Here is a 14,422-nt window from a genome sequence, read left to right as displayed (position 1 = left end):
TCAACACTTTAAATCCTTAACTTTAGTCTACAAATCATACCTTTAAAGTAGTAGTATTAATTTTTGACAAACATTTTTAGAAATGAATTCTTTTTTTTTTTGCGGTGTGCGGGCCTCTCACTGTTGTGGCTCTCCCGTTGCGGAGCACAGGCTCTGGACGTGCAGGCTCAGCGGCCATGATTCACGGGCCTAGCCGCTGCGCGGCATGTGGGATCTTCCTGGACCGGGGCACAAACCCGTGTTCCCTGCATCGGCAGGCGGACTGTAAACCACTGCGCCACCAGGGAAGCCCTAGAAATGAATTCTTGTTCAAAATATTCCAAATCAGTTTACAAACTAATTATACAAATTAGGCTCATTACTGCATGGTAAGTTACTGAGAAAGATCACATATCATTTATCTTGATTACCCACTTCATTCACTAAACTTGGTTGCAAGTAACTTTAAGCTTTTTACAAAAAAATCAAATGCTCTCAGAATAGACTTGTATCAAAAGAATCTGGTATATAAGCTGTCAGGGAATTTCTGAAAGAGAAGTTTCAAGATATTTTGTGTAATGGAATACCTTCATTAGAATAAGTCTGTATCTCTGCTTTGAAGACACTAAACATTTATTTGGATAAGTACGTTCTTATATTTTTTCCCCCAACTGGAAGTATTTTATTGTCCTTTGACTTTTTTTTTTAATAAAGAAGAGCTCCCTTAAATTTCTACTGATAGGTTTCATAGCAACCACCATAAGCATAAAACGTGATTCTGTTTGTGCCTATTTCTGGTAATCTGAACTACTACATAGTGAAGCACACAGGCAGCACTATCTGCTGGCTTATAAAAAGGACTGGTTTACATTCAATCTGTTCCTTGCTGCTAATGGCCTGAACTACTCCTTGGCAGTTATTCTGTTAGCTTAAGAAGAAAAGTAATGAAAATGCAGTGGGGTCTGAAGCTATAAGAGTACTTACTGGGCTTCCCTGGTAGCATAGTGGTTAAGAATCCGCCTGCCAGTGCAGGGGACACGGGTTCGAGCCCTGGTCCGGGAAGATCCCACATGCCGTGGAGCAGCTAAGCCCGTGCGCCACAACTACTGAGCCTGCGCTCTAGAGCCTGCGAGCCACAACTACTGAGCCCGTGTGCCACAACTACTGAGGTCTGCACACCTAGAGCCTGTGCTCTGCAACAAGAGAAGCCACCACAATGAGAAGTCCGCACACCACAACAAAGAGCGGCCCCCGCTTGCCGCAACTAGAGAAAGCCCACTCACAGCAACGAAGACCCAACGCAGCCAAAAATAAATAAATAAAATAAATAAATTAAAAAAAAAGAGTACTTACTCTACCTGAAGATTTTCTAGTTTCAATTTAACGATAACTATTAGAATTTTAACAAGAATTTTACTTCCATTAAACTCAAGAAACATTTTTTGCTGAGCTTACAGTTAATGTAAATAAGTCTACATAACCATAAAGTTTCTCCCAAAATAAAAAGCATTCTTGAGCTGTGATTTTAGCAGACTTAAGTTTTCATGAGTCAAAATGTCAAATATTTTAATAAAACCCTGGCTCTGAAAAACCTGAACTGAACAGCCCTCTGAACACGAAGTCCGGGTCCTCACCAACTCACGCCAACTGCCTCTACCGTTTCCATCAGGTGCTCCCGCTGCCTCTTCCACTATGTCAGTCCTTTCACTTCAGAAACCTTCACTGGTTTCCTCCAGTTCCTTACACATCTCACAGGGTCAATCACAAAGACTAATTCTCAACAGGAAGCTCCTAATACAGTCAGTCTAACCACCCTAAGACCCATGAATTGCTGGTTTGCTCTTTTCCCTACAAGTCATGCCTTCTACGTTTCTTTCCATTTTTCCCAGTTTGATCTCCCTTCTCTAATTCCTACTGCACTGAAAGCATTTCAGAATGAGCACTTCTATGTATAGTTTTACACTTTCTTTCCTATCTATCTGTCTTATCTCCCAAGGAAACTGTACACAACATGTAAGCACAGACCATGCCCTTCAGTGGCCACAGAAATGAAGTGCCAGGCCCACAGGGGCCTCCATAAACACACTGAAAACCTACCACAGTGCAGGAGGTTGGAGGTCATGCTCCATCTGATAGCAAAGGAAACAAACTCGAGACAAAATAAAACACCTTGTGTCATATGACCAGCTTGTCAGAGTCGGGACTGTAACTCTGGTCTCTAGGTTCCACGCTTAGTGCTCTTGACCAATTTAAGGGGAAAAACATTTTTAACTTTAATAACTTTTAATAAAGTCCTAACACATTGAGTGATTCTATTGGTAAATATTTTCCAAATATAAAAATGGTTTACCCTCAAATCACTGTAGATGAACTCTACTTACTCTCAACAGAAGAGATTACATTTGGTTCTAGTTAGGAGAAATTTTACACACGTGTCTAAAAATTTAATTCTTTCTCCTTAATAAAAAAGTATTCTAATTTCTAGAGCTGTCCAATAAGGAGGCTTTAAAAAAAATCTCATTCAAAATGTTACTTGCAAATTAAATTAAAATATTGACTTAAAAAACTTAAGCCAATAAAAGCTTATGCCAGAAACAGTCAAAGAGAAGGACACAGTTAACTGCTTCAAAGTACTTCATATAATTCCAATACAGATTTCACCAAAATGCATGTGATATAACCTCATCAATTTACATCTGTCATTTTATTTTCTGCACATTTATTTAAAATATAAGGATGTGCGGAAATCTTACCTTCTTGATAGGCTCCATCTGCCATAACTAAATGAAGAATCTTAGAATAAAGATGCTGATGTTCATTTCCCAAAAGATTCTGAACTACTGTTGAACAAATCTCAATATTTTCATCTTCATCTTCATGAACAGCCTATACCAAATGTCCAAATATAAATTAATATTTGAATGTTAATCTCCTCTAATTGGAGACTTTGTTTATTATTTATAATGGGTCTACTGACTAATAAAAATCACTGACATTTCACTAGTAATTCAAACAGAGCATATTTCAAAATTAAACGTTTTAAGTGACATTTTACTCACTTTTATTTTCTCGTAAACCTCAAAGAACTTTTCGAAGCCTATTTCCTGCTCTAGGTGAAGCCTTAGTTCCTCTAAATGATTAAAGACACTGTCGTATTCACATTCACTAGTTATCTCACCATCACTGTTATCTAAAAAACATAAATAAAAAAGAAGACATTTTATGATGTAAAAGACTGAATAAAATAATTCTTACCATAACTGATTAAAATCCTATGACACGTGAATACTGTCATTGATAGACTACTTGTACGTTCAATATAAAGTTTCTGTCATTATAATACTTGTCATTTATACAGGTAATCAATGTATGTATATATAAATTTGTCTTAACAGGAATGTTACTTTAGAAATCTTTTCTTTTATAGACATAAACAGTAAGTCAGGTTAGAATAAAAACTATTCCAAGAGATGTCACTGAATTTAGCTAAAAAAAAAAAAAAAAGGAAAAAGCATACCCATATGTTCTGCACTGAGGCAACCAACCCTATTTTTAAAAACTTGATATTAAAAATAGGGCCAAACATGAATGAGCACATAGATGACCTAAGATGTATATCATAAAACTTGGAAGGCACTTAAAAAGTATTATAAATGCTTTATATGTTTTATGTCATGTACATGCCCAAGGTAATTTGAAAAATTCTAGTAAAAGAAAAATGAATGCAGAATCACTCTTTTTCACATTACCTCTTCTCAAATCAATCGTTATTTAAATACACAAATTTTCTATGCATCTTAGGGTCAATGATATGAACAAGGAACTGTTTCCAAACAAAAAAAAAAAGTGTCAAGGTTTTAAAAACTCTTTCAGTTTAACCCTGTTGGTTAAGCACTGTATGTGGAAGCCCTTTGTAAAACACAAAGGGCTAAGAAAACTAAGTTACTATCTTTATTACTAGGAAAATAAGAAGTGGAGGATAACAGGATAAAAATGCTTCAAAAAAGCATTTCCATACTTCAGTGGAAAAGAAATGGGACAACTTTGTATGCGGACTGTGTGAGAAGAGAGTGAACGCAAGTCAGCGATGCAGAGCAGGCTTCAGTCTCACTTAAGGCTGGAAGGGGCTCGTGTTGGAGGCCAGAAAGAGACACGCTGCTTGCAGTGTGGGCCACCACGCACCCGAGTGCCACTCCTCGTTGAGAGCGCTCTCGCTGCTAGGGCTGTCGTACTCATCGCCCGCGTCCGTGCCGTTGGCGGCCTGCTCCGCGTCGCTGGTCTTCAGGCCCGAACCCTCCTCCTCACTGTAGTCCTCCCCAGGCTGCTCCCGCAGCAGCTGCTCCATGGAGGCCTGAAGCTCTTGTAAGTCTGTGTCAGCCTCTTCAAACACACTGAGAATTGAAAATTAAATGGAACGTTACCAAACTTTACCTTTCTGAAATTTTACTTCAACTCAATATACATGCGCTCCTTTCTACTTAAAAGTACTCGTTGTGGGTAAAAAGAAATCTGAAAAAACACATAGTTTTTAACAAAGGAAATGAGGATTCACACAATTGATAAATAAAGCACACGACACATCTTCTGGAATATGTACGCCCAAAGATGACTTGTATAAAATGGTCCTGATTTGTCAGAGAGAATCACGTAACTATCAACATTATTAATTCTTTAAGTTTTGAAAGAATGCTTCAATATTGAAGAGCCAGACTAAATATTTTTCTTTCATGTAGTTTTGAAGGTTCAGCAAAATCTTGGTGTGGATGTGCGACAGCTGGGAACTAGCCTCACTGCGGGGGTCTTGCCCTCCAGGCACTGCCCAGAGTATTAATTCTACTTTTGTGCAATTACAGATGCTGAAATGAACTGATTTATGCAAGTAATATCTTACATTCATATAATACCTTAGTTATTAAAGCTGTTTATCCTATTTAAATTTTATCCATACAAAACTCACTTTAGAAACATGGAAACTATGAATCAAGGTGCTCAAGTGACTTGTCAAGGCCACGTGGTCAATAAATGACAAAAACGACACTGAGATTTAGGCCTTCTGACCACGTCTACAAGACCCAAGAAGCACACTCGGCAGCTCCATTCCCCCGAGGAGCTGCTTCTTTCTCCCTGGGGCAAGCAAAAGGAAGAACTTGTAGACTAACAGTTAATTCGAGTTTTAGATACATAAAGTCCTCTGAAAGATTAGGGACCCACAGTGAGTATTTCAATAGTGGAAAAGCAGTATTAAGCGGAACACAAGGCTGATGAAGCCCTTTCTTAAAGTTTAGACTCTAACTGAATAAACAATTCAATACTTACTGAAGAACTGAAACATGAATATTATTATGTGAGACCTCATACAAAATTCTCATTAACAGAAAAATAATTTTTAATGTAGAAATATCTTTATTTTGTACATATGTGTACAAACTCCTACACTTTGACTTTGCAGCACTTAAAGAAAAGCAAACACCATCCAATTAGAATGAGAAGGACAGTGTCTAATCTTTTGGATCGTCCTTCTAGGAGCATTTAGCTTGATATTTAATTACCAGACCTACAGACCAGCACATCCGCTAGGTGCCACTGCTATGTGGCCAGGCATCAACCTGTTGGTAAGATCTTCCTGTAGAGGAATTAGTTTCCACCACAGATGGTATTAAAGCGCGTGGGCTGCTAACTACGCCCGTGTAAGAAAAGTGTAAGAGGATTAAGATTTTTTATGAAATGAGCACTCAGAAAATTGACTCAGGTACTTTAAAACCTGGTCCTGAATTTTCTTTTTAGTAGGTTTTATTATATGATCATAAATAAAGTTTGGATCAAAAAAATGCATATTTTCTAAAGAAAAATGTCAAGTGAAATTTCCCTATATGCATATGGAGTAACTTACTTGGAAAAAAACTTACTTTTCAAATTTTAAAAATAACCTTAAAAGCTTCTAACTTAAATTTTAAAATAAAATTCTGTCATCAACTAGTAATTAAAAGAATATAAGCCACAAATAAGCTATATTCACTCAGATAAAAACTGATGACTTATAAAACCTCCGAGGAAAAAACTGTTACCAAGGATTTTGTCAACCACAGAGATGCTGAAATGTTGTCCTGTTATCCAACAGGCTTAATAAAAATACAACATAAAGTGCTTAATGACCACAGCCAAGCAGAAGAAGCGAGGATAAAATGGTAACTTTTCCTCCAAATTTTTTTTTTTTTTTTTTTTTTTTTTTTTTTGCGGTACACGGGCCTCTCACTGTTGTGGCCTCTACCATTGCGGAGCGCAGGCTCAGCGGCCATGGCTCACAGGCCCAGCCGCTCCGTGGCATGTGGGATCTTCCCGGACCGGGGCACGAACCCGTGTCCCCTGCATCGGCAGGCGGACTCTCAACCACTGCGCCACCAGGGAAGCCCTTCCTCCAAATTTTGAGGGCATCAGCAAAAATCTACAGAACTCTATGGGGGGCGGGGGAATGTCAACCTTTATTTTATTTATTTTTTTGGCAACACTGTGTGGCCTGTGGGATCTTAGTTCCCCGACCAGGGGTTGAACCCGGGCCCTCGGCAGTGAGAGCATGGAGTCCTAACCACTGGATAGCCAGAGAATTCAAAAGTCAGCCTTTGAAAGATAAAGTTTGGCTAGAAATTTAAAAAGAAAGGGCAAGCCTTAAGAAAAACAAAAACAGAAAATAAAATGCACCAGATGCAGTGCCCGGCTCAAGAATTAGAGGGAGAAAAATCATGAGACTGATATCATGCTTTCAATTAGATCAAAACACACATTGTTTCTACTGAAAGGCAGAGGTAAAAAGGAGAAACTTAAATTCAAACAAATCAAAAAATAAATCATAAAAATTATAGCATTTTGCAACCTATTTTCCCGGTGACTTGAATACACTTCTTGAACACTCTGGTTTTCTTTCCCCCCAAACGCTGTAACATTTGTCGGATAGGCTGAGAAGGCTGACTGCTATCAAGGAAAGTGAAGGGGTATTACTGTCCAAGGAGCTGCCAGTTCCTAGCTCTTTCAGGAGTGTTGTTAAATTTTCCTCTGAGATTCTGGATTCCTCAGGCATTAATAAGGAGGGAATTTTGTGAAGGCAGTTAAGTGCAGAGCTCACATGTGAGCATGTGCGCACACATACACACACACACACTATTCCACCTGCTAACTCCCCACTGCCATGGTTTTGAAATCACAGCCGGCAGGAGACAGATGTGGAGCTTTCTGGCATCTTCCTGGGGAAGAGTAGAGTAGTGAGTCCTTCAGTTCCCCACTGCAATCCCTGTACCATGTGGCATCAAACTACCAAACAGTCATTATCCTGCTGAGGTTCACTCAATTAAGCACCCACATCAAGCGTTGTGATGGGTGCTCAGTGGCCAGTAAGACAGAGAACACAATGGTGACCCTGTCCTTACATTCCTCAAGTGACATTAAGTTACAGTATTTAGAGGCAGACACACATATCAAAGTTTACTTGACTGTACTTTAAAATACATTGTAAAAAGTTAAAGGAGTAGTGCAAGGTCAGCTACAGATCATGTTTGAAAACTGTGGTGAGTCTCCATCTCTAGAACATGTGTAAATTCAGAAATCCTGTTAGTGTCGGTATCTACAAATGTCATCATGCTCACATGTCCTCGGAGTCGGAAGGTCCTTCCTTAACATGCTCATCTTCCATTTCATCCATTTCAAGATTGTCCTGACGTCCATCTCCGACTATGGGGACATCCATCAGTGTTCTGAACAGCTTTGAGAGGTCTGGAAGTGAACATGTCCTCAACATCTATAAAAAGGCAGCCGATATCTTATTAGGAGTGAGACAGTGAGAAAATTAAAGCGAGAGAAAAAATTAGAAAATTGGAGCTAATAATAATTTTGTTATTTATATATACATATCAATCATCCATTTAAAGCTAGAAGCTTCAGGGGCGACTTGCCTAAGCTGAGAACCTACTTCTCTTGAACTTCAGCTCAGTGTTTTTTCAGTGATGAAAGTAAGCTTGCGAGTTCTGCTTGGGTTTCAATGTGAAGTGGACTTTAAAAGGTAGAGAGGGTGTTTATCTGGGGTGTGCACATGGAGGGAGCTGGAGCTGGAGCGGGGTCAGGCCCTGCCACCCCTTGGCCACAGCACCCCTCCTGAGTCTTCCTCTCACTTCTCGACGTCCAATGCGCTCCAGGTACTTTTGCCCAAGCTTGGCTAAGCAGCACCCCACACAACTGGTGGCCCTTAGTGTCCCTTTGCCCTAACAGATGCTGGGTGGCCAACAGCTTAAGGCAGGGCCTCCAGTTAGTGCAAAGAAGAGCCCACTGGGGCCTCCCTGAGCAGCGGGCTGCAAGCAGGGACTGCGAGCAGCGAGCGCCTTTCCCACCAGAAAGGACGGCTGGGAAGATAGGCACCTCCAAGTTCACACTGACAGCACCTGGAGCAGCAGGGTGAGGAAGAGCCCAGCACACCGTGATGAGACAGCACAACATGGAGGAGGTGCCTGAAACGTGAACCGTGCTGGGTAAGACCAGGATAACAGGAACAGCCTCTGTCCAGCACCCTTTCCACAGGGAACGTGACAGACAGACAGGGCTATGGCACACACATCTACAGAAGTCAGTCTCAGGGCTGGTCAACCCCAAAGGGGTCGGTAAGATCTGAAACGTGACTCCTAAGGCCCCGATAAGAGCCCAGCACCAGATGGGAGACTGTGCAGAACTCACAATGTTTGGCACATTAATGAAAATGTATATACTTGGCCAATTTTATTGGTACAATCTGTTAGTGAGAATAAAAAGGAATAGACTTCTATTATTTGAACGTAATTTACATATCACAGCACTCGAGAAAAAAAATGGTGATGCGCTACAAGATGGCGCAGATACACTGCCTGGTTAAAGCACTTAACAATGGTACCGTCAGCAGAATTTACGCTTGACTTGTTTGTTATTTTAATGGTTTGAGCCACATATTTTATAAACCTGGGGTATGCAAAATATGCAGCCACTAACAGTTTACCCAGATACATGCTAATCGATAAAAATAAATAGCATATACGCATTATATACCTAAATACAAGGGGACTACACAAAAGGATGCAATATTTTTCAGGCTGAGATAAATTTTAGCCCTGGTAAAATCATCTCAATTCTAGTTTATTCCTGTCAATAATTAAAATAAACTTCATCACCTAACATAAAATAATAGGGTTAGAAAGAAATTTCAAGTGGTCTGTACCTCTGGGAATGGGTTTACACACCCATCAATCCAACAGTTCCCAAAGGTCCTGTATTTAAAATCCTAAAGTTCACAGTCTTCCCTAACAGACTGCTAAAGTTTTAGACAAGATATTCATCTTCATAAGAAGAATTTTATATAAGAACACTTCCAGTTCTGTAATTCTGAGTCTACTAGATTTCTTTCATAATGTTTAAATAATATTCTATAGTTCTGACATTAATAGAAAGAAATCCTCCTGAAAATAGTTATTAATCCAGAACATGTTGCCTGAGATATTACTTCATTTATAGTCAGACTCATTTTTTCCAAAATTTTTTGTAGTATGATTACTTATGCAGCTAGCATTTGGTACCATTATAAATCAAACAGGAAACCAATGTTTTAAAAAACCTTAAAACCTTAAAAAAAATGCAGTTCCTTTAGATCTTTCACTGTTGGTTCTATTTTCTCTCAAAAATGAAGACAACCACATAAAGAATGAATGAATTTAGTAGTAGTTGCACTAATAGAACTTCACATGAAATTCTACTTAATTCCATCAACTCAGTTTTTCATCTGTAGTATTTTTAATATAAAATGTTAGTAATCCTCTGGCTGTACTATAAAATAGTTTATGATGAGCACATTTATTTAGCTTCTGCTTACTGCAATTCAATGGTAACACTACACCCTCAAAATAGCTTGTACAAATACTTGCTCACTTCAACCCATAAACGAGGTTAAAAATGGACTTAAAACATTAAAAAATTATGAACACTTACAAAAGGCAAAAATTACAGACATTTTCTAAGAATTGATATTTTAGCAAATCAAAAGAAGACATTTAAGGCACTTGTGTTATTTGTGAATTGTATATTAATATTTACTTTCCCTCACTCTGCATTTGCTATAACAAGAAAATAAATTCTCCAGTTTTCATAGAGATCAGTCTTCCACTCTACTCCCCACATGAGATCACTAGAAGGTCTCATCTTTACAGTATTTCATCCTGACCTATTACAAATTTACCTTCAGTAATCTTCATTTATGTGTTATACTCTCAATTTTGTTAAGTCACTCTGTTACAACTGCCTTATGAAAGCTGCCACTGTATTTATGGTGTTTCTTGTCAGAAACAGTGCAGCCCAGAAGACAATGTAAGTCTAGATCTAGTAGAAATACCCTTTCAAAGTGAAAGTGAAATTAAAATGTTTTTAAATAAACAAAAGTTAAAAAAAAATCATCACCAACAGGGACACAAGAAGTGTCAGAGAAGTTCTTAAAGTGGTAGAAAAATAATACCAGATAAAAATTCGAATTCTACACAAAGGGATGAAGAATGTTAGAAATGGTTAATATGTAAATATAAAAGACTTGCTTTCTCAATTTTTACTTTCGGTGAAAGATAATTGAATGCTGAAAGCAAAAACAATAGAAATGTATTGTGGAATTTATAATACATGCAGAAATAAAACACATGGCAACAATTCCACAAAGGATAGGCAAGAGTAGGGGAATCGAAATGTACTGTTGTAAGGCTCTGATGCTATTCGTGACATGGTACAATATTTGAAGGCAGACTAGGATAAACTAAAGATTTATACTGAAAACTGAGAATGACCATTAATGTTTTTTAAAGTCTACTTTATAAGCAAATAGTAGAGATTAAATAAAATACTAAAAATACTCAACCCAAAGGGGAGAATAAAAGTAAAAAAGGAATGAAAGAAGTAATGAGACAAATAGAAAATAGCAAAATGATAAGTTTAAACTCAATCATAATGATAATATATTGAAAATTACACTAAATATAAATGGTCTAACCACTTTAATTAAAAGACTGTCAGAATGTTAAAAAGCAAGACTCAACTATATGACAACTACAAGAAGTCTATATGAAATAAGTATGATTAAAAGTAAAGGATGGGGCTTCCCTGGTGGTGCAGTGGTTGGGAGTCTGCCTGCTGATGCAGGGGACAAGGGTTCGTGCCCCGGTCTGGGAGGATCCCACATGCCGTGGAGTGGCTGGGCCCGTGAGCCATGGCCGCTGAGCCTGCGCATCCGGAGCCTGTGCTCCGCAGCAGGAGAGGCCACAACAGTGAGAGGCCTGCGTACTGCAAAAAAAAAAAAAAAAAGTAAAGGATGTAGGGACTTCCCTGGTGGTGCAGTGGTTAAGAATCTGCCTGCCAATGCAGGAGACACAGGTTTGAACCCTGGTCTGGGAAGATCCCACATGCCATGGAGCAACTAAGCCCGTGCGGTACAGCTACTGAGCCTGTGCTCTAGAGCCTGTGAGCCACAACTACTGAGCCCACATGCCACAACTACTGAAGCTCACACGCTTAGAGCCCGTGCTCTGCAACAAGAGAAGCCACTGCAATGAGAAGCCCGCGCACCACAATGGAGAGTAGCCCCCACTCACCGCAACTAGAGAAAGCCCGTGTGCAGCAACGAAGACTCAATGCAGCCAAAAGTAAATAAATTAATTTAAAAAAAAACGTAAAGGATGTAAAAATATATACCATATAAACACTAAGCATAAGAAAGCTAGAATGGCTATGTTAAAACCAGGCAAAGTAGATTTCAGAACAAGGTGATAGGATCAGGGATAAAGTGAGTCATTTCATAATGATAAAGGGGTCAATTTATAAAGAAGACATAAATATTATTAATTTACATTCAATTGACTGGAAATGTCAACAGTGTTTTCCCAGTAATTGATAAACAAGTAGAAAGAAAAGAAAAAGGATACAGAAGACTTGAACAACACTATTCCAGAGTTGATGCTTCATAACAATAAATGTATCAATTCACCCAGAAGACAGAACAATACAAAATTCTTATTCAGTCAGTAACAGAGCTTCAAAATACATGGAGCAAAAGTTGACAGAACTGAAAGGAGAAATAGATAGTTATGCAAATATAGTTAAAATTTTCAATCTTCTTTTCTCAGCAACTAATAGTTAATGTAGACCAAAAAAATCAGTCAAGATAAAGAAAAATGAACAACACCACTGGACTTAATTTTTGACATTTACAGAACAATTCACCTAACGACAGAAGAGTCTATACTCTTTTAAGGAGATCTGTTAGTAGGAGTGTCTGCAGCAAAGGAAACCGGAGAGTGACAATGAATGCAGAGGAAAACCAGGAAAGTATGATACGCAGGATGCCTACAGATAAAATGATTATAAAAGAAGGTGTATATCAACTCTGTTGAAAGAAAAGTCAAGAAAGGTGAGAGAAAAAGGTACAGGGAACTTGATAATGTACTAATAATTGGTGATTTTGGCAAGAGAAGCTTCAGTGGAGAAGTGGGCTGACAACCACACTGGAATGTACTGGGAAGTGAGTGGTGGGGACACTGCAAAAATACAACAAAGAGAAGTGCAGTGGGAGCAGGGGAGGACGTGTGCTTACGGGAAGTTTGCCATTTATGTTGGGACCTGTTAGAGCAGGTGTCCTGTGGGAATAACCCATCACAGAGAAAGACGTTCATGACGCAGGCTGGAGGGCAAAAGTAAAGGAGTGACTTCTTTAAGAAGGTGAGGGAGGTTAGGATCCAAAGCTCAAGAAGGATTTCCTTTAATAAAAAAAAGGACAAAAGTAGTATGACTTAACATTTAAAAAAAAAAAAAACTTTTAACAAAAATCTCTGTAGGAGGTTAAATTATCCCATTTTAGTAAATGGATTATATAAACGCTTATAAATAGTTTTCACCTTTTCTTCATGATTCAAAGCCACCATTACGAACACTGATTATTTACTATTTTGGCACAGTGATGAACTCTCATGATCTCAGAAATTTACGGGACAGGCAGGCATGGCTTTCTGTCCTTGCCTTAAATGGCTATAGACTGCTTTGATTTTCCAGAGATTTTTCTTGTCCTCTCCCTCTACATGAAATCTGCTTTGCTGTAAGTCCAGAGTAAGTACTTCTACAGAACTACTAAGGCTGAACTAAGGTCATGAAAGGAAATCAAGCAATCAAATGTATTATTCAGTTAAAAGTCCATTAACTTTTATAGACAGCAGTAAGTTATTAAAAAGCTTTGGGATAAAGAAAGCTATACACCTTCACGACAAAAGTAAGTACATGAATCATACGGTGATCGTTTTCTGCCCACCAAGGATACGCTAAGTTTACACCTTTGAAAATCTGAATGCTATCAGATAAGTGAGAGAATTTAGCCGTCTCTACATTTAAGAAAATCATAAGAAAATACTCCACAAAGTAAAAACATATCCATCTGGAAAGTTAAACTGAAAATCATTTCTCATTTAAAAAATATTTTAAAAACAGTTAAGGACAAGAGAATTCAGGTAATTCATTTATATGCAGAGTTAAATATATGAAAAATGTTCAACTCACTGGTAAAAACAGAAATATAAACTTTAAGGAGTTGATACCATTACTCATTCATTAAACACACAATTTTTAAGTAAATGATAATAGTTGGTATTATTTAGAGTATGAACTCTCACATACTATTTATAGCACTATACAATGTTTCTTGAAGGAAAATCAGACATTATACAATATATCCTTTTGAATTACACTTACAAAAATTTATTTTATGGAAATAATTGTGGATATGAACAAAGATATAGATGAATGTGGTTATAACAACAACGAAAATTGAAATCTAAAGGCCCAACAATGAAAACAGATTAAAGAAAGCATGATATAGCAAAACAATGGAATTTGTTGCCCTTCAGAAGGATATGAGAGAATACTTGACAATATGACAAAATGCTGTTTTTGTAAAAATAACATTTGTAATAATTTTATAATATGTACTAAATAGAAAAGCAGGTTACAAAAAGAGTATGCATGACATCCTATTTTGTTAAAAAGCTACATATATGTAAAAATTACATATATGAAAAGTAATATAACAAAATGATATGTGATTACTTACATTTCTAAATTTTCTATAATGTTCTAATCTCTTAATAAGAAAAAAATTGATTACATATTTTTAAAACAGAGAGTGAGAAAAGGTAAGAGGTCTGGAAAACTTTTACCAGAAAGTGCAGATGCACATCTACTAATCCTTCTAGGTATAAATTAGGCAACACAGCACTTCCATCCCTTTAAGACATAATGCTCAAGCTTAGTCTAATACTAAAAATGGAATTTGGGTTGGGAATGGGAAAGGGGGACAGAATAAGAGGGTGTTAAGAGGGATGTTCTGCTCAAATAAAAGTAGACCTTATGAAGAGACCCTGCA

General features: G+C 37.8%; 1 protein-coding gene across 1 annotated transcript in view; it reads right to left on the bottom strand.

Moving 5' to 3' along the window:
- Window positions 1–1,328: 1,328 nt before the first annotated feature.
- Window positions 1,329–14,422, bottom strand: part of NEK1 (NIMA related kinase 1) — a 178,810-nt gene continuing 165,716 nt past the window's right edge. Inside the window, exons 30-34 of the mRNA XM_007457386.1 lie at window positions 7,614–7,765; window positions 4,162–4,370; window positions 3,039–3,169; window positions 2,733–2,865; window positions 1,329–1,369 (exon numbers count right to left, since the gene is read on the bottom strand). Coding sequence (XP_007457448.1) covers window positions 1,329–1,369; window positions 2,733–2,865; window positions 3,039–3,169; window positions 4,162–4,370; window positions 7,614–7,765 — 666 coding nt within the window. The remainder of the gene's footprint in view (window positions 1,370–2,732; window positions 2,866–3,038; window positions 3,170–4,161; window positions 4,371–7,613; window positions 7,766–14,422) is intronic.

The sequence above is a fragment of the Lipotes vexillifer genome, unplaced genomic scaffold (assembly GCF_000442215.2).
Source record: "Lipotes vexillifer unplaced genomic scaffold, Lipotes_vexillifer_v1.1 scaffold668, whole genome shotgun sequence".
Classification (NCBI taxonomy): domain Eukaryota; kingdom Metazoa; phylum Chordata; class Mammalia; order Artiodactyla; family Lipotidae; genus Lipotes; species Lipotes vexillifer.
The sequence above is the reverse complement of the archived record's forward strand: the minus strand, read 5'-3'. Positions and strand labels throughout refer to the sequence as shown.